At 43.9% G+C, this 27,576-nt stretch overlaps 1 protein-coding gene across 26 annotated transcripts in view; it reads left to right on the forward strand.

Moving 5' to 3' along the window:
* GPHN (gephyrin) overlaps window positions 1–27,576 on the forward strand; it is a 935,903-nt gene that overhangs the window by 327,057 nt on the left and 581,270 nt on the right. For all 26 annotated transcript variants that reach the window (XM_077464979.1, XM_077464987.1, XM_077464985.1 and 23 more), the window contains exon 4: window positions 24,658–24,750. In XM_077464979.1, coding sequence (XP_077321105.1) covers window positions 24,658–24,750 — 93 coding nt within the window. The remainder of the gene's footprint in view (window positions 1–24,657; window positions 24,751–27,576) is intronic.

Here is a 27,576-nt window from a genome sequence, read left to right on the forward strand (position 1 = left end):
TGGGTTTGAGACTGTTAGCCAAAATTCGTGCCAAAATTTTTATGTCCATATTGAGGTGCGAAATCGGCCTATAATTTCCAGGAATGGTATGGTCCTTTCCCTCTTTAGAGATGACCCTGATAAGGGCCAGCAAGGCCTCCTTAGGTGCAGCTGAACCTGAAGCCAGCGTGTTAAAATACTTACACATCTGGTTTGACAAGAGTGAGTGAAACTTACAATAATACGCATTTGTAAAACCGTCTGGCCCCCGACAAGTTCTGTCAAGGAAATGGGGTGTCCAGCTGATTTTTGGTTTGGGTGAAGATCTGAGGGAACTGAGCATCTACTAATGCCACGTACACACGATCGGAATTATGGTCGGAAAAAGGTCTGATGGTTTTCCCAACGAAATTCCGACTGAATTCTGCTCAAGCTGTCTTGCCTACACAGAGTCGCACCAAATTCCGACCACCAAGAACACGGTAACACACAACATGTATGATGGGACTAGAAAAATGAAGTTCAATAGCCAGTAGCCAATAGGTTCCGTCTTGTAGATTTTGCGTGTCGGAATTGCATACGAATTTCCTATAGAAAGTTTTTCCATAGGCAAAATTGAGAACATGCTCTCAAATTTTTGCTGGCGGAAATTCGGCCAGCTAAATTCTGATGGAGCATACACACGGTCGCGTTTTGCGATGAAAAGCTCTCATCGGTCTTTTGCTGGCCGAAATTCCAAACGTGTGTACGCGGTATAAGTATTGCGAGATACTCTGTCTTCTGTCTCTCTGTGGAGCCAGGGTGGGTGTCAGGGAGGTGGTAGAGACTGGCGTTTAAGTCCCTGAAGGCATCCGCCAATTTTGATGAATGTACATGGAACACACTTTTAAACATAAATTGATGCCTTCTGGATGGCTTCACATTTCGTCAGCCCCTCCTGTTTTTTTTTTTTATTATTGAAAATTTATACTTTATTTTGCAAGAAAATATACAAAAAACAAAAACTTTGAACAGGGTACATTCCACTCTGTACTGCGACACAGCGCATAAATACACTACACAACAATACAGTTTACAAGCATACAAATAAATTACATTCATCCTGCGGTATGATGCCTGATGTGTTGCGCAGAGTAATAATACCCCGAAACATCACATCATGCATGACGCCGCATTACCCTGAAAGCATTACAGAAAACATGTCAAAAAATCAAGTCATACTGTCATAGTCAAGTCAAATGGCATTTCAATGAGCAACATGTGTGATGGGGGGGGGGGGGGGGTGGAGAAGGTGGGGTAGGGAGGGGAAAAAAAAGTTCACAGGCCCGAAGCTTTATTGAACTGCCAAAGGATACATAGTGGTGGGGGGGAGGGTGGGGCGGAAGGGAAAATCTTCAGACCTCCTCTTCCTCCTTAAAGTCCATCAAGTGATAGTCTCTGAGCAGACTGTGAATCAGTCTGCGACAGTCCTCAATGGACATCCTCTCCCTCTGGTGGATGAGGCACTTTCTGGCACACCAAACAGCATCCTTAAAGCAACATAGCACCCACCAGGCACTATCAATGTCCTCCCGTAAATGAGTTCCACAAAAGAGTCCGTTCAACACACCAAAGTGTGTGATAGCAGTCTGTGGAACAAAGTCTTTGAGATCAGGTTCCAGAGCCCTCAACAGGCCCTGTGCAAAGGGACACTCCCAGAAAACATGCAGAGCAGTTTCCTCCTGGATGATGCAAAAGGGGCAGTGTCTGTATCTGCACAGGTTTCTGGCATGCATGAATGTCCTGAGTGGCAACCCCCCTTGAATTGCCATCCATGCCAGATCTTTGTGCCTGTTGGTGAGTCTCTTTGAAGAAACATTCCTCCAGACCACTTTGCAAGTGGCTGAAGGGAGGCCTGGAACAGTCTCAACAATGTCCGATGCTCTAATCAACTTGTGGATAGTTTTTGGCTTCCACAAGTCGGGCTTCACTCGTAGCCCCAGCTCCTTAATAAACTTGAAAGTGTCCAAGTAGTACCAAGGAGTGTCCCAGTTGTAGGGGATGGAGCTGTCCCATTTGTCCCACCCAAGGGACCTCCAAAGAGGCAGGAGGAAAAAACGGGACATGAAGTTACCACCAGAGTCTACAGTTCTGTCCACCAAAGTCTTGCGGATGCAGTTACAGGCAAAGAACACCCTCAGTGGAGTGGCGAAGTCGGGCACGCCCTTACCCCCCTTGAGGGGTTCCTTGAACATAATCGCCCGCTTTACTCTGTCCATTTTTGAGCTCCAGATGAAGTGAAACACTGCCCTGGTGATGGCCTGGCAGGTGTTAACCCGGGGGGGGGGGGGGCAGGCCTGGGCAAGGTACTGCAACACAGGGAGGATCTCGCTGCGGAGTACCAGTGTTTTACCTTCATTGGTGAGTTCTCGGAGGCTCCAAAGTCCAAACTTTTGTCGCATTTTTGACAGTCTTTCTTCCCAGGACTTCAGGGCTGCGCCCTCTGCTTCAAACCAGACCCCAAGAATTTTGATGAAGTCTGCTTTGATGCTGAAGGGCATGGGTGCAGAAGAAGGCAGGAACCACTTTACGAAGAGCATGACTTCCGACTTCCCTCAGTTGACCTATGCCCCTGAAGCTTGGCCGAAGTCCACACACGTCTGGGCGAGTGTGTCGATGGAGCACCGGTCGGCACAGAACACCGTCACATCATCCATGTAGAGCGAGCACTTGACCTCCCATCTGTCCGGTCCTTTTCAGCAGGGTACTATTCAGATTCCAGGAGCCTGGTCCGCGGGCAAAGCCCTCGCCCAGGTCACCCCGAAAGTGAATAGCCCTGTGGTCAGAGAAAAAGCAGGGGATCATGGAGAAATCGCGATGCTTGACTGCTCTTGAAGTGAGCACGAAGTCGATCCTGGAACACACGATCCATCGGGTCGGCACCATGAGTAGTTCACGGTACCTTTCCCTATGGATCCCAATTCGTCCTGCAAGGAAGCCTCCACAATCATCTCCTTGAGCAGCCTAGATGTAGCATCAAGTTTTGCGTACATGCTGGAGCTGCGCCCATCCTCCTCTATCGGACAGTTAAAATCACTGCCGATCACTACTGCCCTGGTGGTGACGAGTTGGGTCCGCAGGGTCTGGAAAAGTTCCAGCCGCTCATTCTTATCTGGGGGGGGGGCTACACGTTGATGAGCCTAATTGGATCTCCCACCCACGAACTGTCTATGACCAGAAGACGGCCACAGACTAGCTCATGGATGGAGTCAACCGTGAAGCGCCCACCCCTAACGACAATGGCTACCCCTGCAGACTTACAATCGCCACCCCCGGACCAGTAGGAGGGACCAAGGGTCTACTGGGAGGTCAGATGAGTGTACCTCCTCAGAGGAGGTAGTGCGCACTCCTGGAGCATGTAGACATCACTCTGCTGTGTAGAGAGAAATGTCAGTGCCACTTGCCTTCTAGACGTATCCTTGATACTCCTCACATTAATGGAAAAGATTGAGATCTCTGCCATAATGAAAAAGGGTATGAGGTCTAGTCAGCAAGGGATCGGACTTACCTCCCCGGAGGGGGGTCTTCCGTTGCTTCCTCTGCTTGTCCTGTGTTCTCGGACAGACCGAGCTCCTCCAGGACAGCTTCCTCTGCTTGTCTTGTGTTCTCGGACAGACCGAGCTCCTCCAGGACAGCCTCCATCATCTTCTGGTTGATGTTGATGTGGAGGTTGAGGGGGAGGTCAGGCACAGGGTCGGCCATGATCTCCTCTCCCCCCACATCCTCATCCTCCTCCTCCCCCGCCGACTCAAGGTCCTCCACTATTGGCTCTGGTCCATCGCTGTCGCGCTGGTCCCCATTGGGCCTTTTAGTGGAGGTGGCGGGTTCCTCTGCTGTTGGACTCCTAAGCTTCTGTTTCTGGCTTCCTCAGGTTCCACTGGTGGGGGTGGAAGGGAGGGCGGGGAAGTCCTCCAGGGAGGACAGGTCCGGGGTGGGTGGGGAAGGGGTGGGGAGGGTCTCCTCCAGCACAGAGGTGGTGGGTGGGGGTGTGCTGGAGGCAGGGGTTAAGGCAGGGGCTGGGGCCGGGGCAGGGGAAGGGGTCTGGGCTGGGGCCTTAGTGGTGGGGGTGGGCTTACCAGTGGTCTTCCGTGGTTCTTTTGCTTTTTCCAGCTGCTTCTTACCGGTGCTGGCGAATGGCTTGCCATGGAACAGGGCTCCAGCGTAGGACCGGAACCTATGGGGGCAGTGTTTAAACACGTGCTCGGCCGCTCCACAGAGGTTGCAGGCTTTGGACCTTTGACAATCCTTGGTCTCGTGGCCTGTGACCCTACAGAACCTGCAAGCAAGTTCTGTGCAATCCTTACCCATATGCCCGGTGTGGCTACACCTGTTACAGGTGTAGGGTATCCCGGGGTAGTAAAGGATTCCTACGGAGTTGCCCAGGGAGAAGCACGGCTGCAGGTGCTGGATGTCCCCCGAAGGGTCCTTCCTGAGCTTGCAGAGCACGGACCACTTACCTATCCAGAAGCCGTGGGCATCGAGGATTCGGACGGGGTCCTTCACCAAGGTGCAGAACCTCTGGAGGTAAGTAACTATGTCCTTACCTGGGGTATGGGGGCTCCTCATGGCCACTGTCACCCACTTTTCGTCCCATGTTATGGGGCAGTTCGCAGCGAACTTACGGCAAAGGGGATTCAGGACCACTCGTTTTTACCATATCCCAGTACCTTCTGCAGACCTGTAACGACACAAAAGTTATAAAGAAAATACCTTTTGTGAAGGCCTGCATCGAAAGCGTTTCCGCTTTGCTGAACCCCTGCTCCAGTATCATCTTCTTTCCCAAGATCTTCGGGGTCATGTCGGGGACTCTTCCATCCACCTCCTTCAGCTGCAGCACGACCGTCTGCTTCATCCAAGGCTCTAGGGTGGGGAGCCCGTCTGCAGGGCCGAGGGCTTGGCTGGTTTCGGCTGTCTGGCGCCGGCCGGGTTGGGGGTGGAAGTTGAGGCCACGACTTTCTCGAAGGCCTCGGAGGAAGTGGTTGGAGCGGGGTTCTTGTTCTTCTTCTTTACGCTCTTCCCCATCGTCTCGGAGATGGAAGTCACTTTAGGTGTTCTTAGGCGGCTTCCTTCTGGTTCCTCGATGTCTTCGATCTTTTTCGTAGCCTTTACAAAGGCTCTAGCATCTACTACCCGGAGGTAGTAATTCGGAGAAGGAGGGGGAGGAGGGAAGCCGCAATCTCGTTCCTTGTGGGGGCTAAACCTCTAGCCCAATAGCAGCAAGTAGGTGAAGCTGAATTTAATCAACGATCCTACAAGGCTGAGCAGAGGGTACCCCACAAGGACCTAATGGCTTGGATAGATACAAGTGGTTCTCAACATCCTAGCTGTGAAGCAGAGACAGCCCTAAAGGCTATAGTCGATACTACACTTGATCTTAGCCAAAAGGCCGAGGAGGAATATTATTTCGTCAGCCCCTCCTGTAGTACACTAGGACAGCGTATGCCCCCGGGAGTGATTCCATCAGCACTGGACACCCCTGTTGTCTGGGTAAAAGTAGACTTCTGAGGAGGTGAGGGAGACAAATCTGGGCCATCTTTGGTGCTGGCTTCAGGGTTTTGCAAAGCTTTCTTCTTGTACTATAGAAGACCTCAATGCATGTGAAAACATGGGGTCCCATCATCCAGAATCGACTAGATCCTCCACCACGGTGTATCTTTCCACCAGCTGCTGCTATTTCTTATATGCTCCACTGGTCAGTATTTGCAGTCATGCAGTCTCTGTGCCCAGATAACCATGGTCACCTCAAGGGGGGCAGGATCTCTGATTGGAGCTGATTCTAAGTATAGGCCTCATCAGGTTGAATCGTGTAGTAGGTCTTTTGTGGATCTGCATTAAAAAAGGTGTCCTGAAGCCAGCCCCCTGTTCTCTGGGCCACCCCCTCTCTCTGCTGGCCGCTGTCTTCTCAAATATGATGAGCAGGGCTTCCACCTTATCGGTTCGAGTCCCCTTTTGCAGTTAGTGACTGGTTCTCACAGTTACCTGATTACTAGGGGCAACAGTGACTTGCTTAGGTCACCACCCCCTCTTAGGCAAATACTTGTGCTTGTAGGGATTCTCAACTAGTTTGTACTGGCTTGCTAGGCTGAAGATTGCCTGTGCCAAAGCTTGTTGCAATTGTGCCAGAGACACCTTATGTTATGAGCTTTTGGGATGTTCCTCAGCAGAGAGACAGACTTGAACAGTGCTCTACAATTCAGCAATCTAAACCAGTTTTAAACCTGTTTTTTTTAATCAATTGATAAATAATTACATGACACAGGCTTTATATCCATGGACCCTGGATTATAGGCTGGTACCTTCAGGTGACATGATACTGGCAAATCTTTTGAACACATGTCTTCCGGGCATCCCCTTATAACCCCTATTAGACTCTGTGATGCTTTTGTTTTTTTGCTAGTGTCCTAAGGCGAAGAAACTCTTCTGCCTTACGGAGAAATCACTCTTAGCTTGACTAGTTTATTGTTTCATTTTGGATTCTTCACTCAACTCTTCATGCAACTCCCTACTGTGTTCTGATACAACAATAGAATTAGTGCACTTAGATCGGTTCAACCTTGTTTAAACCTTAGAAGCTTTACCTGGATCCTGTATTGTTTCAGGGCCTGGATCCTGCTTGGGTGCTCACCTCAGCACTTGGTAAATTGTCTGTAGCTATCTGCAGGGTGCTATACCTGCCCAGGGCTGTCGACCATCCCTAGGGGAAACCATGCCTTTAGTTAGACCTTAAAGGCTATCTTTACTCTTGCAGGTCAAGTTCTGCAGTCAGCTATTGCTGCTATTTCTGTTTGTCAAACCAATTGGAGTAAAGGAATGAACAACCAAAAAAAAAAACATGTCTTCCAGGACTATGTTTTAGCATTTGCACACGTTACTCTCTGCTCTGTGTTTTTGCGTTGATGTCTTAGAACAAGCCATGAAGCAAATCTCCATAACTGCTCACATTTCTGTCCATATATGCAGAATCTCGTGAATAAAAGCTTGGACAGCCAAAGTGGCTTACAAAAGAGACCTCACGTGTATGCCCTTTGAAGAACATTTTGCGAAAGCGTTCAATACAGTTCCGCACACACGGCTCATGTGTAAGGTAAAGTCTACAGGTTTGGAATTATCAATTTGTAAATGGATAGAAAACTGGCTAAAAGACAGAATTCAGAGAGTAGTGGTTAATGATTCTTACTCTGAATGGTCTAAGGTTATCAGTGGTGTACCCCAAGGTTCAGTGCTGGGACCCTTACTTTTTAATATCTTTATAAATGATATTGGGTCTGGGATCAAAGGTAACATTTCTGTCTTTGCAGATGACACCAAGTTATGCAGTGAAATAACCTCCTTACAGGATGTCTGCAATTTACAAGCCGACCTCAATGCTCTGTCTAATTGGGTGACTATGTGGCAGATGAGGTTTAATGTTGATAAATGTAAAGTTATGCACTTGGGGGCTAAGAATATGCATGCATCATACGTGCTAAGGGGAGTACAACTGGGGGAATCCATAGTGGAGAAGGATCTGGGGGTTTTGGTAGATCATAAGCTCAATAATAGCATGCAATGCCAAGCTGTGGTTTCCAAAGTGAGCACAGTCCTTTCCTGTATTAAGAGAGGTATGGACTCCAGAGAGAGAGATATCATTTTGCCCCTGTTCAAATCATTAGTAAGACCTCATCTGGAATATGCCGTCAGTTTTGGGCACCAGTTCTCAAAAAGGATATCGGGGAACTGGAGAAAGTGCAGAGAAGGGCAACCAAACTGATAAGGGGCTTGGAGGAACGCTATGACGAAAGATTAGAGGAACTGAATTTATTCTCTCTTGATAAGAGGAGATTAAAGCGGTTTTGTACCTAAAAATTTAACTTCATATTATTAAAAGCACATGATAGCATACTTACCTAAATGAACCCTGAAAAAAAAAATATTCATTACTTACCTTATATTTCAGATGTTTGTGCTGACTTCCGGGCTGTCCTCCCGTGGGAGTAGGCGTGGTTATCATCCTCGCAATGGTCCCTGGGAAATTTCTAAGCTATTTCCCAAGAATCCATGGGGGGACAATGAAATTGCAAAATCTCGTGAGATTTCGGGAGGACGCCAGTCACCTGACGAGGGCGTGTCCAAAATTGCCATTTTTAAAGTGGGCAGGCAGCTGTATCTGCCATTACCACCAGAGCATGCTGGGAGCCGAGCGTCATAGAATAGAGGAAGTAAATGCCTGTGGGCTTCAGACGCCCACACTTAAAATGGAAAACGCCTGAGTACTTTTTTAAAAACTTATCCGAAGCAAAAGAATCGTCGCACCGGGGGTCAAAAACACACCGATCGTGGATGCTAACCGACGGTAGGAATCGCCCACCTGTGACACAGGTAAGAAAAAAAAAAAGCAGCGGAATCCCGCTTTAAGGGGGGATATGATCAACATGTACAAATATATAAGGGGTCCATATAGTGAACTTGGTGTTGAGTTATTCACTTTACAGTCAACAAAGAGGACAAGGGGGCACTCTTTACGTCTAGAGGAAAAGAGATTTCATCTCCAAATACGGAAAGGTTTCTTCACAGTAAGAGCTGTGAAAATGTGGAATAGACACCCTGCTGAGGTGGTTCTGGCCAGCTCAGTGGATTTCTTTAAGAAGGGCCTGGATTATTTCCTAAGTGTACATAATATAACTGGGTACTAACATTTATAGGTAAAGTTGATCCGGGGAAAATCCGATTGCCTCTCAGGGGATCAGGAAGGAATTTTTTCCCCTGCTTTAGCAAATTGGATCATGCTCTGCTGGGGTTTTTTCTGGATCAACTGTGGGTATAGAATTGGATATATGGGATTGTATGATATTATTATTAATTTATTTTTATTTTTTTGTGGTTGAACTTGATGGACATGTGTCTTTTTTCAACCTAACTATGTAACTATGTAACATCATCTCTTTGGTGGGGCACTTGACAAATTCATCAACAATGTCACTAGAGGAAAAGTTCCTCTTCCATGTTAGAAGGCTCCAAAATTCCACTCCTCAGGGTCTTCTTGGAGCTTAGAGCTATAAAAATTGTGCTGCACCACTGGACCCCTCTACTTTAGGGATACCCAGTCAGGGTGAAAACAGACAATGCAACAGCTGCGGCCTTCACTAATTCCAAGGAGGGTACTAGAAGTCATGCAGCTTTGAGGAAACCAAGCCTGAAAACACTGTCCAATGACCTTTGTCCACATCTCAAGAGGGGACAATTGGAAGTCAAATTACCTCAGTCTGTATGAGTCCTTCACCCCTACATCTTTAGCCTGATATTTCAGTGACGGTAGACTCCAGATGTGGATATTCTGGCCCCCAGGTTCAAGAAGTTACCTCTTTTTATGGCCAGGATCAAGGATCATCTAGCACTGGCATCCTCTAGTGCAAATTTTGCCTCAGCTTAAACAAGAGAAAAAGCAGCGATTATTATTGGCCCAAAAGAACCTGGTTCACAATCGTACTCCGATGTCTAGGGGGCCATCCTTTACCTCTTCCGAACAGGCCAGACCTGCTGTTTCAAGGCCCCTTGTTCATCCTGCTTCTCATTCACTGGCTTTAACAGCAAGTAAAGCCACTTGTAGAAAAGTCTGCTATTGTGCTTTAAATCCTTCTTTGCCTGTTGTGAATACAACTCCTTCAACCTTTTTATTTTGTGCCTTGCATTCTGACCTTCTGGTAATTGGGACTTGACCAGAGCTTGGCCTTCAGTACTCTTTCCAAAAACCTCAGGCCATGCTTTCCCTTTTGGAAGCCTTTATTCAAGGTGTCTCTTGGATCAAACCACACTTACAGCACCCTGAGCTTGTCTGAGAACTCTGGTTCTCTTTGCTATGCAGAGACCACACTTTAAACTTTTCTCTTTGTAAGCAGCCCTCTCTTGAAAGGGGCCATTCCACATTCTTTACATGGACAAAGTAGTCTTATGCTCAAGACCCCGCTTTATATCTAAGGTGGTGTCAACCCTTCACATCAACGAAGATCTAGTCTTCCTTCAGTTTGCCCTTCTCCTAAGCAGTCAAGGGAAATTTCTCTTTACTGGCTGGATGTCACTAGAGCCATCAGAGTATACTTAAAAGCTTCAGATCAGAAAGAGACTCCCTGTTTATACTACTCTCAGGAGCTCGCAAGGCATATCTTGCTTCAAGGTCCACCATTGCTAGATGGATGAAGACAACTCCATTCAAGAGCTTACACCCTAAAATATAAAGCACCTGCTACACTAATACTTGCTCACTCCACCAGGTTGGTAGGCGATTCCGGGACATTCTTTCGCAGCAGCACTCTTGCATCTGTGGAACCTTGGAACCTTGTTAGTCTTGGGCCTGTTGGCACAGTCCTGTTTGCCTTGTTGGTGCCCAACCTTTTGTACTGTACAAAACTGGATAAAATCATTTTTAACTTCTCTATAAATTCCATATATTGCCGTATAGTACAGGACACAAAACCTCCCCTCTGTTCCTGTGTTACTCTGCGTTGCCTGTTAAACAAAAAAAGAAAAAAACGGAGGACTCCGAGAGAGGTAAGGTTACAAGGGACACCCGGGGGCATGTCCTAAAAATTAATGCCAGTGTCCAAGCACCTGAATTTAAATGACTTGTGTGTTTTCAGTGCCACCCTTGAAACCACATTAAAGGGCCCTCTCCCCACTGTTTTTATTTATTTTCTTAACTTTTTAGCATGTTTTCCATGGCTTGCATATTAGCCTTTCAAGGGGGTTTGAGGAACAGTTGATGAACTCCAAATTATGAACACTATTTGTGAAACTGTTCAAATTGATTGGACCTGTTCGATCACCAGTATTCCTGTACCAAAGACTGAAGTCCTGTCAATTTATGACAACATGATGTGATTGAAGGTTTGGAGCAGGCTGCTTTGCTGGCTCCAATGTTGCAATCTTGTCTGAGAATTAGGGTAAAAAAAAGAAATGACAACATGACCAAACTATTATCACAGTAGTTCTTATATTAATACTATCCATGGTCCCTACTTTTGTAGACCTGTGGATATTTGTGTGTTATGAAATATAAAAATAAAAGGTTTTAAAGTCACTTTTTTTCTTTTTTTTCAACCAGTACTTGAGTAATACTGCATACATACATTTTATGTACATTATATGTTTTAACAAGTGTGACATTAAAGTAGTATTGACATTTCTGGAGTACAATTTAGGATTACAGTTTGCAATTCACGACAAAGTCTAAGCACATAATCTTAACAGAAATCCCAATTATCATACCTCAATTTTTTTTTTTTTTGAGAGGAGGACACCTTTTTGCACAAAATATGTATGCTACTAATGTACTATGGTACCTTGGGTGCTGTCAAATTGTAGAGCAATGACATGCTGGGAACCTGTGAACTATCAACTTCCTTAATATGTCCAAGGGTGATGACCCTTTATGACAGGTGCACATCAACACCTATCCAATGCCGCATACACACGATCGGACTATCCAGCAGACCAGAGTCTGCCAGACATTTCCCCGTGTGTGGGCTTTTTCTTCCCAAAAGTCTGGCGGTCTTGGAAAGAAGTCTTGACTCAAAATTGGCCCGTCTGTGTGCTAGTCTGCCAGACTTTTGAAATGAACGGGCTTGCCCACGCGGAGTAAAGTCCGTTCATTTTGAACATGACTCCAGGTAGACGGGACTAGCAAAGGAAGTCAATATTGCCGCCTCCGTCAGTGAGATTGACACCTTGCTAGCCCCGTCACCTGGTATGGATTTTAAGGGGAGCCCCTACGCTGAAAAAACAGAGTGGTCTAGGGAAACCCCTAACCCCCACGCTAACCCTAACCTTTGACATATGAACTTTAACCCTAACTCTACGTATCTCCACTTTATGACTCCCCCCACCCTATAACCCGTACCTTTCCCAGATCCTGCTCGGTTTGTTGGTTATGCCTATATAAGTCACAGCGCAATGCGTCCCTGGCATTAAGGCCGGAGAAAGCGTTGTGTCAACATCGGAAGAAGAGAAGAAGAAGGCGGTGACCGCGACAAGACCGGGCCAACGCTAGTAAAAGAGCTGGAAGAAGATAGCGAAGGCCCGGCGGAACGGCAGAGTGGGACAAGACCCCTGAAGTCAGAAGAAGACCCCCGGGTGGTGGCGACGAAGGAGAAAGCCGGGCTCCTCCGCTAGTTAAAGAGCGGTAAAAGAGCAGAAGATAGCGGAGGAGCCGGCAAGAAGACCCCCGAAGTCGGAAGAAGACCCCCAGAGCTGTCTAATAAACGACTTTAAAAACCTGTGTTGTGTTTTTTTTATTATTAACACATTTTCCCTCAGGTAAATGGGTAGGGGTACCATGTACCCCTACTCATTCACATAGGGTGGGGTCCGGGATCTGGGGCCCCCTTATTAAAGGGGCTCTCAGATTTCTATAAGCCCCCCCGACAACCACGGGCAGGGTTTTCGGGAAGAGGCCCTTGTCCTCATCAACAAGGGGACAAGGTGCTTCAGGGTGGGAGAGCCGCAGGGCCCCCTTCCCCAAAGTACGCCTCCATGTTGAGCGCACGCGGCCTGGTACGGCTCAGAATGGGGGACGCTTGCTCGTCCCCACCCCCTTTCCTGACCGGCCGGGCTGTGTGCTCGGATAAGGGTCTGGTATGGACTTTAGGGGGACCCCACGCGTAGGGGTTTCCCTTAAAATCTATACCAGGCAACGGGGCTAGCAAGGTGTCAATCTCACCGATGGAGGCGGCGACATTGACTTCTTTTGCTAGTCCCATCTACCTGGTGTCACGTTCAAAATGAACAGACTTTACTCCGTGTGTGGGCAAGTCCGTTCATTCCAAAAGTCCAGTGGATTTTCCGCTGGAAATGTCCTTTTCTCTTGGCAGGGACCACTACTCCATCATCAGAGCTATCTGTCAGGGTGCTGCTGCTGTTTACAGGTTCGAATACTGAGCCTGAATCTGAGAAATGGGTGACTTCCTCTTCACTCTCATCTGTCATGCTCAGAAACGTGTAGGCCTTTTCATTAGTGTACCATCTTTTGGACATTTTGGCCTCTAACTTTACTGGTACACTAGTAAGGCTCACAGGAAAAAAGAGCATGTGACTGTCAGTGACTGCTTCAAATGCTACCAAAAAACTGTTGGCATTCGCAAGCATCAGGCCTCACTCTGCGAACACTGCAGTTCTGTGTTTTGTAAGTGACGGTAATTGATTGATACTGCATTTGGGTGGGCTGGGCTGAGTGGAGGGGCTAAACGCAGGTGCTAGCAGGTACCTGGGCTGATCCTGCTAGCGCTGTGTTTTTGGGAACCCTAAACTACTGGGGTTGCTAGTATAGATCTGATCAGATATTGATCCATTCAGACACTATTGTCACGTACCTAGTAGACGAGCCCGGAATGCAGGGAGCGGCCCCTCGTATCCCCTGGCTAAGGAACCACTGGAGGTGGTAACAGGAATTCAAAAGTTCAGAGGGCACAAGTGCCTGGCAGGTAGAGGCAGGTCCGGATAAGCAGCAGAACACCGACAGCAAGTAGATGGGGCTGATGGTAATCGGCTGGTGTAGGCAGGCACAAGTGGGTAGACTGGCAGGCAGACGATCGTCAGCGGAGACAGCAGTCACAGGAAATCCAAACGGGTTGGCAGGAACAGCGGAGTCGGGTGCAGGCCGGGTCAGCAGGAAACGGTCAACGCAGTACAAGAGGATGAGGCAGAGTCGTGGTCAGACAAGCAAGAAGTCGTAGGCGGGCAGCAACGGATCGAGGTCAAGAACAAGCCGGGTAACAGGAATCTAGGCAACAGGTACAGGTACTGAATAGCAGGATCTCAGAACACGCTGTAGACTGGACAGCAAGAAGGGAATGGAGCAAGGACCTTAAGAAGCCTTTAGGGCGCCAAAACGGTCGCACGACGAGTCAGCGTGCCCCCGCGAGTGGCCGTGCGCCCGTTCGTGACCCCGCGTGCACGCGTGCGCTCGTTCATGCCGACGCGAGTGCGTCCGTTCGCTTTAACGCGCGTCAAAGGGGAACGACGGGTTCTGAACAACAGGCTTCTGCGGGTAATTCTCCCGTGTGCGACCGGAACGCCAGGACGATCGTGACAACTATACTACTAAGGGAGGTGTATGGTGTGTGCGTGGGTGTTAGTGCTGCTGGCACTAATCTGTCGCTGCCTGGGGTGACACAAACCCTAACTGATGCTAAAACGTAACTGATGTCAACCGCCGGGTGATCAGGAGGTTAAACCTTTATAGGGTAATATACGGAGGGTACCCTGATGCTATAAAATGCAAACTAACCAGTGTCACCCCGTAACACTAATACGGTAATCACTAGTATATGGGGGTACCTGAAGGTGAAACAAATCAACTGTCTAACCCGTGACACTAATGCGGCAATCAGAAAAAAGATCTATTAGTGACACTGGTGACAGGGGGTTAAAGGGTTAACTGGGGGGCGATCAAGGTGCTAAACCTTTATTAGGGGGTTTAGGGGGGTACCCTAGACCTACCTGGGCCTACTACTAACTTTCCTAACACTTATTACAGTCACAAATGACACCAATGCAGCAATCGGTGAAAAATCTGACGACTGCAATTGGTGAAACAGTGACAGGGAGTGAAGGGGTTAACTGGTGGGGGGGGGGGTGCCAAGTGTACCTATGTGTACTGGTGTTGGTGTAATGTTGTGCAAATTATGTTTAGACGTACTCTCTCCTCTCTCTAAAACCGAAAATTCCATGAGGGGAGATGACATCACTTCCCCTGCCTGTGTTTACACTTACAGGCAGGGCAAGCATTTTCATTCGCCAGAACCGATCAGCAGGTCAAGGCCAGAAATAATTTGCCTGGATCTGAAGATTGATCGTTTCTGGAACAAATCTGACCGCCATAGGCGCGAGGAACGTACAGGTATGCCCATTTGCGCACCAGTGCCATTCTGCTGACATATGTGAGCGTGCAGCGGTCGGCGAGTGGTTAAAATTCAGCACAGTCTCAATGCACCCCATTCTAAAATGTAAAAACTGAACTAATAGTTTTACATAATGCTTCAACATCCACAGATGTAAGGCACCCATTGTTAGAGGTGATTTGTTTTTCCAAAGCAAATACATCTTTGCACATGGATACTGACAAATATTCCAATGTTTCTCTTCTCCCTCAGTGTGTCTCCCTAACTCTACGCTAATGTAACCCCAATGCTGATGGAGAGGGGCAGGGGTTACATAGTCAGGTTGAAAAAAGACAGAAGTCGATCCAGTTAAAAAAAAAAAAAACAATCCCATATACCGTACACAACCCTATACCCACAGTTGATCTGGAGAAAGGCGAAAAACCCCATTAAAACATTATCCAATTTGCTATAGCAGGGGAAAAATTTCCTTCCTGATCCTCAGAGATGCAATCGGATTTTCCCTGGATCAACTTTACCTATTATATTATATTATATTATATTATATTATATTATATTATATATTATATACCCAGTTATATTATGTACATTTAGGAAAGAATCCAGGCCTTTTTAAAGCAATCTACTGAGCTTGCCAGAACCACCTCTGGAGGGAGTCTATTCCACATTTTCACAGCTCTTACTGTGAAGAAACTTTCCATATTTGGAGATGATTTTTTTTTTGCTGTAGATGTAAAGAGTACCCCCTGGTCCTCTGTGATGACCTTAAAGTGAATAACTCAACATAGTTCACTACATGGACCCCTTATGTACACGCTCATCATATCCCCCCTGAATAAATTAAATTCTTCTAATCTTTCCTCATAGCTGAGCTCCTCCATGACTCCTATCAGTCTGGTTGTCCTTCTCTGCATTTTCTCCAGTTCCCTGATATCCTTTTTGAGAACTGGTGCCAAAACTGAACTGCGTATTTCAGATGAGGTCTTATTAATGGTTTGTACAGGGGCAAAATTATATTTCTCTCTCTGGAGTCCATACCTCTCTTAATACAAGAAAGGACTTTGCTTGCTTTGGAAACCGCAGCTTGGCATTGCATGCTATTATCAAGCTTATGATCTACTAAAACCCCCATATCCTTCTACACCATTTATTCCCCCAATTGTACTCCCCCTAGTATGTATGATGCATGCATATTCTTAGCTCCCAAGTGCATAACTTTACATTTATCAACATTAAACCTCATTTGCCACTTAGTTGCTCAATTTGACAGGTCAGCTTGTAAATTGGAGACCTCCTGTAAGGACCTTATTCCATAGCTTTGTGTCATCTGCAAAGACAGAAATGGTACTTTACATCCCAGAACCTACATAATTTTGAAGATATTAAAAAGTAAGGGTCCCAGCACTCAACCTTGGGGTACACACCACCGATAACCTTAGACCATTCAGAGTAAAGCCCCATACACACACACTATCAGATTTGTGATTTTTTTTCCTTCAGATTTACCAAAACCATATAATATGAGGTCAAACCTTAGGAGTTTAAATTTGTATGCAATCAGGCAGGCCCTTGCACTACATGGTTTTGGTAATTCTGAAGGAAAAATCAGTGTATGGGGCTTCAGAGTCATTAACCACTACTCTCTGAATTATGTCTTTTAGCCAGATTTCTATCCATTTACAAATTGATCTTTCCAAGCCTGAAGACTTTTACCTTACACAGTCGTGTGTGGGGAACTGTGTCAAACGCTTTTGCAAAATCCAAGTTTACTACATCCACAGCCACCCCTCTGTCCAAGGCTTTACTTACCTCCTCATAAAAAAAATCAGGTTTGTTTGACAACTTCTGTCTTTCATGAATCCATGCTGCTTGTTGCTTAAAATATTTTTTTCCAGCAAGAACTTGTCTGTGGTCTTTTATTAAACTCTCCATTATCCTTCCAACTGTAGAAGTTAAACTAACAAGCCTATAGTTACTTGGCAAAGACTTTGATCCCTTTTTAAATATGGCACAACATTTTCCCTGCCTAAATATTAGAAACAATTGCTTTGAAATGAAAGCGCTCAATTCTTTTAGGATCCATGGGTGGATGCCATCTGGTTCATGTGCTTTATCTACCTTTATTCTGTTTAAATATTTCTGGAAATATCACTTTTGAGCCATTGTGGTTAATTTGAGGATGTGTCAATACTATCCCCATTATGGACATGAGCTCCCCCATGCTCCATTGTATACACAGAGCTGAAGAAAGCATTTAATAAATTTGTCTTCTCTTTGTCCCCAGTCACCCACTCTAGATTATTTTGTAAAGGGCCAACATGCTCAGACCTGACCTTTTTACTATTAATATATTTGAAGAATTTTTTGGGGTTTGTCCTACTATCTTTTGCAATCTGTCGTTTGTTTTGAATTTTCCTTTTGACATATTCTGTTATATTCTTTGCAACATTTATACGATGATGGTGTTCCTTCATTTTTAAAAGCTCTTTTCTTATTATTTATAGCCATTTTAACTTTGGCCGTGAGCCACATTAGGTTTTATTTTTAGCCTTTTAAACTTATTGCCCATGGGGATATACTTTTCAGTGAGTTCACATAGTCTTTTTGAAGAATTCCCTTTTCCGTTCTGTGTCCATTGATGCTAATATTTCACTCCCAGTCTAACTCCTGGAGAGCAGCCCTCATTCTTGAAAAAATTTGCAATCTTAAAGTTAATTGTTTTTTATCTTACCCGTATGAGTTTGTTGCTTACAGATAACATTAAATGAAATTATGCTATGGTCACTGCTACCCAGATGCTCTTTTGCTGTATATGAATATTGGTAATAAGCTCTGCATGGTTTGAGATTACCAGGTCCAGCAGAGCTTTATTCCTAGTCGGGGCCTCCATAAATTGGACCATATAATTGTATTGCAATAGGTTTATAATGTTTTGCCCTTTAACTGTCCCAGCAGTGCCATTACTCCAGTCAATTTCAAGGTAGTTAAAGCGGGTTTCCACCCTAAAGTGGAACTTCTGCTCATTGGAACCCTCCCCCCCTCCGGTGTCACAGTTGGCACCTTTCAGGGGGGAGGGGGGTCCAGAGACCTGTCTAAGACAGGTATTTGTACCCACTTCCGGGCATAGACTCCCACGGGAGTCTATGCCTCTTTCTGTCCCGACGCGCTGTCTGCTGGGACACACACGGGTCCCAGAAACAGCGCGGACCATTCCTATTGCGCTGCACGACTCGTGCATGCGCAGTAGGGAACCGGGAAGTGAAGCCGCAGTGCTTCACTTCCTGATTCCCTCACCTAGAATGGCGGCAGCAGCAGCCGAGAGCCGAGCGACCGATCGGCCTCGACAGGTTAGTGACCATTTATTAAAAGTCAGCAGCTGCAGTATTTGTAGCTGCTGGCTTTTAATAATTTTTTTTTTTACAGTGAAATCCCTCTTTAAAATCCCCCATTATTACTTTCCCAGCCCTTTTCATCTGTGCAAGGAGCTGAGTCTCCACCTCCTCACTAACGCTGGGGGGTCTATAACAAACTCCAATAACAACCTTTGTAGTACACACGCCCATGTACATTTCCACCCATAATGCTTGAGACTCATCACACTCTCCAACTAGGCCCTCTTTCACACTCACTTTGAGATCACATCTCACATAGAGACGGACACCACCACCCCTTCCGATTTACCCTATCTTTCCGAAAGAGAGCATAGCCAGCAATATTAATAGCTCATGAGAAGAATGAAGCCAAGATTCAGCAGTACCAATTAGATCATAGTTGTCCTCGTGCACCAGAGCTTCCAACTAACCTAGTTTGCTTGGCAGACGTTTGGCATTGGTAAACACTTTTTAATTCATTGCCACATTTTGCGAACGTATGCTGCACATTTTTTATTTTAGTACAAATGGTACCATTTCCAATGGGTGGCACAAACAAGGATACTACATCCAACATCCTCCTTATCAACCGAATATATTATTGATTGTTAGGACATTGGCGGTTAGAAGGGTGTGATGGTGTACAAAAAAAAAACAACCTGTGGCTTTGTGTAACTGAAAGCAGGCTTGATCCACCCACTGGCTTGTACACAATTAAAAAAAAAAAAATAATTAGGCATTTTTGCCAGGCTCCCCTGAAGAAACCTGAAGGCACCCCAGGGATCCTGAGCGCACTGGTTAAAAAAGGCTGCTCTACAGTTTAGGTATATTGACTAAGAAATTATCTATTCATGGGTGGGTATTATGGGCTAAGGAAAAGAAGGTGTATTGTTTATCTGAAGAATATATCATCTAGCATATGTCAAATAGAGAATAATGTTTAACCACTTCCTGACCGGAGCACGTCTATGTACGTCGGCAGAATGGCACGGACAGGCAAATGGGCGTACCTGTACGTACCTTTAAATTTGTCGCCGTGCCATCGTGTGCAACCTCCGTGAGTCGGATCGTGGGTGGTGCGGACTCGATCGCTGCTAATGTAAACAAATTATCACCCCGTTCTGCCTAGTGACAGTGTCACTGATCTCTGCTCTCGATGACAAGGAGCAGAGATCAGTGATGTGTCACACAGCCACGCCCCCACACAGTTAGAAACACGCCCAAGGACACACTTAACCCCCTACACTGCCACCTAGTGGTTAACTCCTTCAGTGCCAGTGTTCTTTACAAAGGAATCGGTGCATTTGTATAGCACTGATTGCTGTATAAATGGCAATGGTCCCAAAAATGTGTCAAAAATGTCCAATGTGTCCGCCATAATGTCGGAGTCACAATAAAAATCTCTGATCGCCACCATTACTAGTAAATAAAAAAAATATTAATAAAAATGCCATAAAACTATCCCCTTTTTTGTAAACGCTATAACTTTTGTGCAAACCAATCAATACACGCTCATTGCGATTTTTTTTTTCTACCAAAAATATGTATCAGCCTAAACTTTGGAAAAAAAAATTCTTATGTTTTTGGGGGATATTTATTATAGCAAAATGTTAAAAAAAAAAAGTCGCTCTTTTTTTGTTTATAGTGCAAAAAATAAAAACCGCAGGGGCGATCAAATACCACCAAAATAAAGCTCTATTTGTGGGAGAAAAAGGACATCAATATTGTTTTGGAGCCACGTCGCACGACCGCGCAATTGTCAGTTAATGCGACACAATGCCTACATTTTCCATGATGCTCCTGCACTTTGCAGTGTAGTGGAGCATCATGAGAAATGTAGTTCGAAAACATCTGGGGTGCCAAGGTTCGCCATCACCGCTTTAGATGAATACCGTATTTGAGTAAGACGTGATTGACAATAGGAGCATAAAATTTGCATAAGGTAATATCAGTGGGACCCCATTTACTATTTAACATTATGTACCTGCCTCAAGGGTCTATAACCAGTTTAGCAAGTATGAAGGGGCATGAATCATTTATTAATATAGCTACAGTACATCAGCCTTTTTTTTTATTGCTGAAGCTGAGAATGTTTTGTGGTATAGTTTCTAAAGAATTACAATTTGCACTTGGAATCTAATTCCATTTTATGCAAAAAAAAAATCATATGGGCTGTAGTCTTTTTTTTTTTTTTTTTTTTTTGGTTTTTTTGAGAGCAGTCCTCTCCTTTATAGTACAGTTAAGGCTTCTAACATCAAGGGGGGCTATTTTTTGTATGGTATGAATCATCATAGTAGGTGTTCTATAGGGAAAAGCATACTGTGCATAGTTACCCAATAATTGTGTAGAGTGGATTTCTCATATTGTTACGTTCTACAGACAGCACTATGTGGAAAATGGTTGTACAGTAGTGACAGTCTTGATGTCCAGAGGGATAATTTAGAGAAAGCAGAGGTGAAGTGAAAGGAAAGAAGAAAATAACCTGGACAGATGTGAGAACGTTAAATATAAAAATCATACATAAAAAAGGAAAATAATTGGTTCTTGCTTTTTAATGTGTAAAAGGTATAACCATTATATCAGGGAGGGGGTTTGGGGTGCAAGATCGCAGTAATAGGATGATAAATTTAAATGTAGGAGAGAAATATCTATAAAGATAAAAACGCTGCAATCTTTGATGAAAGTAAACTGGATACACTTTTCTAGTCTTCGTTAGAAGAAACTACAGGGCAGAGTTCCTAAATAGGATGTGAGGAAGATTGGAAGTAACAAAAAAAAGTCAAGAATAGGGATGCTGTACTTAGTGAAAAAGTTGTAGCAGTTCTTGAGTTGACGGAAGAGGTTTCAGTAAATGTAATAAAAGATTAGCTTATCTCATTGAGTCTAATCCCCAGACTGACTGGAGATTCATGTAAATTTAACAATTTGAGCTAGAGCACCTATTGACTATGTAAAACATACCACGAGGAATGGTTTCTTGGGAATGACTTAACCCCCAACAGTTAACCCGACTCAGCAGTAACAATAAATCGTTTTATATAAAACCGACAGTGCAGCATAAATAAATATAAATACAATAATAACATTTAATAAATACCATGCATTATACATTTGAACCTTCTAAATATGAATTAAAGCCATTAAGTGAAAATTATGTGTAAACGAAATAGCCCAAAAGTCTGTAAACCAATCTGCAATCTTCACACGTATGTGAATATGATTTGTATCGAAAATTCAAAGTGCCCACCACACTTTTTCTACAAGCTGAGGTCTGTATGCATGGACCATAAGGTTTATTCTTCGATAGAAAACTGGTTACAGGGGCGCATCCAAAGGCTAGTGATAAATAATGTGTACTCAGAATGGTCTGGCATGGTAAGTGGAGTACCAGAAGGTTTTGTCTTGGACCAATTCTGTTTAATTTATTCATAAATGACATAGTGGAAGGGATAGATAGCTCAATCTCAGTTTTTGTGGACGATACAAAAATAAGCAGGGCAGTAACTTCACAGCAGGATATAGAAATTTTATAGAAAGACCTGAACAAAATAATGGAATGGGAAGCTACATGCCAACTGAGGTTTAATGTGGAGAAATGTAAAATAATGCACTTGGGGGCTAAGAACATAAACACAAACTGCTCACTGGGGGGGAGAACCTCTGGGGGTCCTAGTGGAAGACAGACTGTGCAATAGCATGCAATGTCAAGCTGCAGCTACCAATGCAGTCAGAATATTAGCATGCATAAAAAACTGGATATATTCCATAGATAAAACTATAACCCTACCATTTTATAAAGCTCCGGTTCGGCCACATCTGGAGTATTCTGTCCAGTTCTGGTCACCAGTCCTCAGAAGGAATGTGCTGGAGCTGGAGAGAGTCCAAAGAAGGGCAACTAAATTAATAAAGGAACTGGAGGACCTCAAATACAAGAAACGACTACAAGCACTACATTTATTCTCACTGGAGAAAAGATGCTTGAGAAGGGATATGATAGTGATTTACAAATACCTCAATAGTGATCCTAGCATAGGAAAAAAGCTATGCAATCTCAGGGGGTGTAAGAGGACGCGGGCCACACAATGAGATTGGAGGAGAAGCAGTTTAACCTTAAGCTACACAGGGGGTTTTTCACTGGCAGGGCGGTAAGAATGTGGAACACTCTTCCACAATTAGTGGTGTCAGCGAGGAGTATTGATATGTTTACAATACTCTGGGAGGTGCATCTTAAAGAACACAATATACAGGGGTATGGGATAGGATTACCGACACTGACACGTGTACACATACACTCTATGACCATACATAAATTTCAGGTCACATATGCGGTGTGGCAATTGTAATTCCTAAGCGGGTTCTATTCAACTCATGACTTTTGCATACATATCATGATATCCAGAGTATATAATATAAAAAAATACACAACTCCAAGTAGTGCTATATCTTTTAAAAACGTTTATTAAAAGTCTAATGCCAGTGGCAAATGTACTCATGTTAAACAGTGCAGAAACGTGTGCTTGATATAACATGCATTGGTATATATAACATCTGTGCTGCTCAATTAGATAAACCAGTGTTACCCTAAGTGTCTCTCATTCACCCTGTGACCATCAGACTCTCCAGCTTGTCTCATCACTTATACAAAGTTCTATGTGGTGAAACGCATCAAGATTTGGCCGTGGCACATATTGGAAAGATTTCCTGAAACAGTGTGAGCAGGGACGAGATCTGGTGCAGGTGAGAGGTGCTCAGGATGACACAGATTTATCAAGCTAAGTAGTCTAGATGTTTTATTTACCAGTGCTTAAATCTGTGAGGGTACAAATTAATTTTTAACTTCATGGTGTATTTGTTGTCTTATAGTATGGAACTTCACAAAGTAGTGTCTATTTGTTATGGGGATAATTACCCAATAGTATCTTAGAACTTACGATGGGTGTAAAAAAAAAAAAAAAGGTGCAGCGTTTAATGGTATGTTTTTAACTTTATGAATGTCACCTCAAAGTCACACAAATTGCAGATAGAGGGAGTTATCTCTGTTGTATTTACATTTTTTATTTACAATAAAAAAACAAATGCAACCCAAGTAAAAACTGTAAAAAGAAACCCTAAACCTGATCTAGGAAGTGGATATAAATGAATAATTAAAGCGAATGTAGGAAATACTCTTGTGACCAAGGCAAAGTAGTCATTGGCCTGTTAAGGAGTGCTCTGCATTGTGACTTTAGGAACTTGTTTGTGATCCTCACAGAATTGCAGCTGACTGTATTTCCAAGGGTCTGATGCATTTGTGTGGTGTTACTTTTTGAGGTGGTGTAGGAAGTGGGCCATAGTATGGTGGAATGTACCATCTTTTCATTCCCCTGAATCAGGGGGAGGCAATTCCCCCCAAACTTTTCTCTATTTACTTATATCTTTATTAAATAACTATAAAATTCATCAAGTGAGACCTTTCTCTTTTTGGACATCGGCTCTCCTCTCCAATCACCCAAAGTGTTTACCATTATTATTACTGCCTTACTGCCATTATTTTATGTCAGTAAGGTTGAAAGAAAATTTCTGTTGATAAGAATTGCTGAGTCTCATTGTACTGCCACCTTGGAAGGGCCATGTGAAATATTCGCATTTGGATTTTCAAAGCATGCCTTGATTCCCAATGAAAACGCTGGTTGAGTGAGAGTGGGTATTGAGCGCTCTTTCTTTTGCCCATTTCATGCAAGCTAGGTGGCAGTAAAGCTGTAGACTTGCACAGGCGTTCTTACGAGGGGCAGGTGCTCTTGGCTACATCTGGCCACTCTCCTCTTGGTCATCCTTTAACTTTATTTCAGAGTGCAACATCCTTAGCCATTGGAGGCTGGTAAGTCCAGTATAAGCTTACATTGCTACCTCTAGCAGTAATGAAGGTTTTAACATTTTAGGAATTATTCTCCTTTTATTAGGAATACTGTATTACGGTAAATTAGGTATGGCTCTCCCAAATGCTTACCTCATTAGAACAGCTGTGACCCTCTATTTTGTCTTTGGCCTTGCATGCCCATTGAGCCATAATAGATTTGTATAGGGCCATTTTCAGAGTGCCCCCAGTTTTGGTAGATGACGCTATATAAGTCTTTGATGGGAAATTGCACATGCTCTACCAGAGAAGATACAGACAAATCTACATCTTTGAGAAGGTTGCGGTTCTACTAAGATAAGTAAGCATTTGAAAGAAGATTTTTTAGTGGGTTTTAGCTCAAGAGTGCCAGTTAGTGTACTTTGTCAGAAAGTACATTTGTCCTTAAAATTACTTTCCATTCAGTCTTGCATACAGTATTCAGATTGTAGTGAAATGCTTTGTTATTTATGTTATATTTTTTAAGAGGATGATTTCACCGACATTTTATTTATTTTTATGCCAGGAGTCGTTAATAGACTGGTGCGATGAAAAAGAACTTAACTTGATTCTAACAACAGGGGGAACTGGATTTGCTCCAAGAGATGTTACACCAGAGGTGAGAAACTTAAATGTATAAACTTTTATATGTATTAGTATTTGTTTCTCAACATGTGGCCTAAAGTGTAAACTGGAAGCTACCATTGCAGATCTTTTTCCTTAAAAATGCTGGTTGGACTGTCGTCATGCTGTGTCGATTTCTTTATTGTTTTTAGTCAATAACTTGAAGCACAGACCATGGGCTTTACTCTCCCTTTCCTGATCTGAAAATGTATTTTGGGTCATTGACCTAGGCACTGGTGTGAAGTCAGTAGATCACCATGACAGCCAATCAACTTGCCGTTTCAGAAGGTGGTCTACGTTGGCCGCTTCAAAATTACTCTGACAGGTTTACTGTACTAGTATAAACCGTGTTTATCCTGTATTTTGATATGTGCTAAAACCTTGGACTGGTGCATTTAATGGAGTTATAACACTCAATAAAATCAGCTTTACATTTTTTATATATTTATTTTCTTTCTTTCTTTTTTTTTTAAGGTTAGAAAATATATTTAGTGTGATACCTTCACTCTCTTGCACACTTCAACTCAGCTAACCAAATGACTGAACAGTTTAGTAGTAAAGTGCCCATAAACCTGGGTTATTTAAAAAGCCATTGCTGCTTCCAGTTATGGTGTTACCAAACCCATAACAGTAAAATCAGTCTGTATATGTAGTAAAGCATGCATGCTATTCTCACTGTGAAACATAAGGGGTTTATCATCCACAGTGAGGGTGGGAGGGTGCATATAATCTGCACAGAGCCAATCAACACTGTCCAGACAGAGGGTCAGGGGTCATGAAGCCTCAAAAGACAGAGTAGAGTGAAAACTCCTACAATTTTTAACCGGACACCAATAGAAGTCATAAGACTGCTATATACTGCTGAAGAAAAAAGGTTGTTCTAGCAGTTTATATTGACTTAAATAATTGCATTTCCATATTATGTGTACTGTGGGAGACCAGATATAGTGAATGCAGGGTCCTGGGTTTAGTAACACTTTAAGGTCAGCTGCATGATCCCTTCCACCATGATAATATTCCAGTTTAATCCTTTTGCTGCCAGGCCCTGTGCTCAATTTTTTCCCCTCAATTTTTCCTTTGCTTTTTTATTTTTCACTTATAGCTTTCAAAGTTTGTAAAGGCACCCCAAAGCATATATTGTCTGAAAGCACATGACCCGTGGGATAAAAAGAGGGTGTTACTGATTTCTAAGGTCCCATGATATTTGCGCAAATGTTTATCAAAACAATATTTTTACTAAATAGCAGATAAATACACAGCGCATTTTACAAATTTCCTACTATATATTAAAGCTTAACCTGTATTGAGTTAATAAATAACAAATATTTGTAATTTTTACATTTTACCTTTTTGCAAAATGGTGAAAATCAAATGTATGCAAAAATTTAAATATCCAAATTTTTTTAACAATCTGAAGGTTTTCATTTTTCCCTTACAACTTTCAGAATTTGTGAAAGACCCACAAAACCACATATTTTCTGAAAGCATATGACCTCTAGAATCAAAAGAAGGTGCTACCGATTTTTTTTAGACCCCACAGTATTTGCACAAATGTTTATCAAACCAATATATTTTCAAAAAATACACTAAAACCATTAGTAGCAGATAAAAACACAGCTAATTTTATAAAAATTTCTGTTAAATCCCTTCTAAATTTAAAAGCGTTACCTGTAAGGAGTTAAAAAATAACAAATATTTGTTAATTTTAAATTGCGTCTTTTTGCAAAATGGTGAAAATGTACCCAAAATGTTCTCTAAAAATCTGGAGGTTTTCATTTTTCACTTACAGCTTTCAGAATTTGCAAAAAGACCCTCAAAGCCATACATTTTCAAAAAATGCACTAAAATCATTAATAGTATACATAAACACAACATAACAAAATTCCTGCTAAATTGCTACTGAAGCATTGTTCACATGTGGCATACTAAAGTGTGCGCCCATGGAGGGCCATGGGGGTCCAAGTTTACCCACACAGAGGTTTCATGCATCCCCCTACAGGTAGTCCCATTTTTGTCAATTTGAATGCAATGGCTGCACAGGCATAGCAGCTGTTCCCAATCTGACATCCTTGTGGGTGTGGGTACATGACCCCAAATGCAGAGAGTGTGAGCTCAGAGACATGCATGTGGACCTACATGGATGTAAAATTTGGAGCAAGGGCTCTGTTCATGCAGTTGCTGCATCCCAAATGAAAATGGGACTGCCTACAGAGAGATGCATGGAACCCCTGTGCATCCCTGACCATTCTGGTCTGTCTGCCCGTTTTTCATGCGGGCCCAATTGGACCACCCATTGTTCTCTATGGAGAGGCTGAGGGAAATGGACATGTATCCGTTTACACCCGCCTACATCCGATCCAGTCTAGTCTGCTAAAAACAGAGGGATAGGGATTCCATTCCTTATCCATCTAGCAGATTGGATGGTATCCGAAGGAAATGGACATGCGGTCCGTTGCCCTCTGACCACCCCATAGAGAATAGCGGGCTATGTACGCTCTGCATAAGCAGAGCTGGACACGGACATGTCATCCACCTGCTCACCGGGGATCATCAGACAGATCTCCCGCTGAGCAGGAGGATCTGCTTGACAGAGTCCGATCCATGTGTAAAGGGTCTTATCAGGAGCGGGCGGTCTATTAAGGGCGCAGGGGCATTTGTATGATTTTATTTTATTTTTTTCAAGCTGCATGATTAGAGCCTAAGGCTCTAATTGGCTTGAAAAAGATTGGGCTTGGGGCGCAGAGCATTGCATCCTGAACCCACCCACTTGTGACAATAGCGTGCTGTATGGCAAAAAATGGCCTGGTCAGGAAGGGGGCAA

This window comes from Lithobates pipiens, unplaced genomic scaffold (genome assembly GCF_037356315.1).
Source record: "Lithobates pipiens isolate NorthernLeopardFrog02 unplaced genomic scaffold, aLitPip1_a1.2 Scaffold_30, whole genome shotgun sequence".
NCBI classification, from domain to species: domain Eukaryota; kingdom Metazoa; phylum Chordata; class Amphibia; order Anura; family Ranidae; genus Lithobates; species Lithobates pipiens.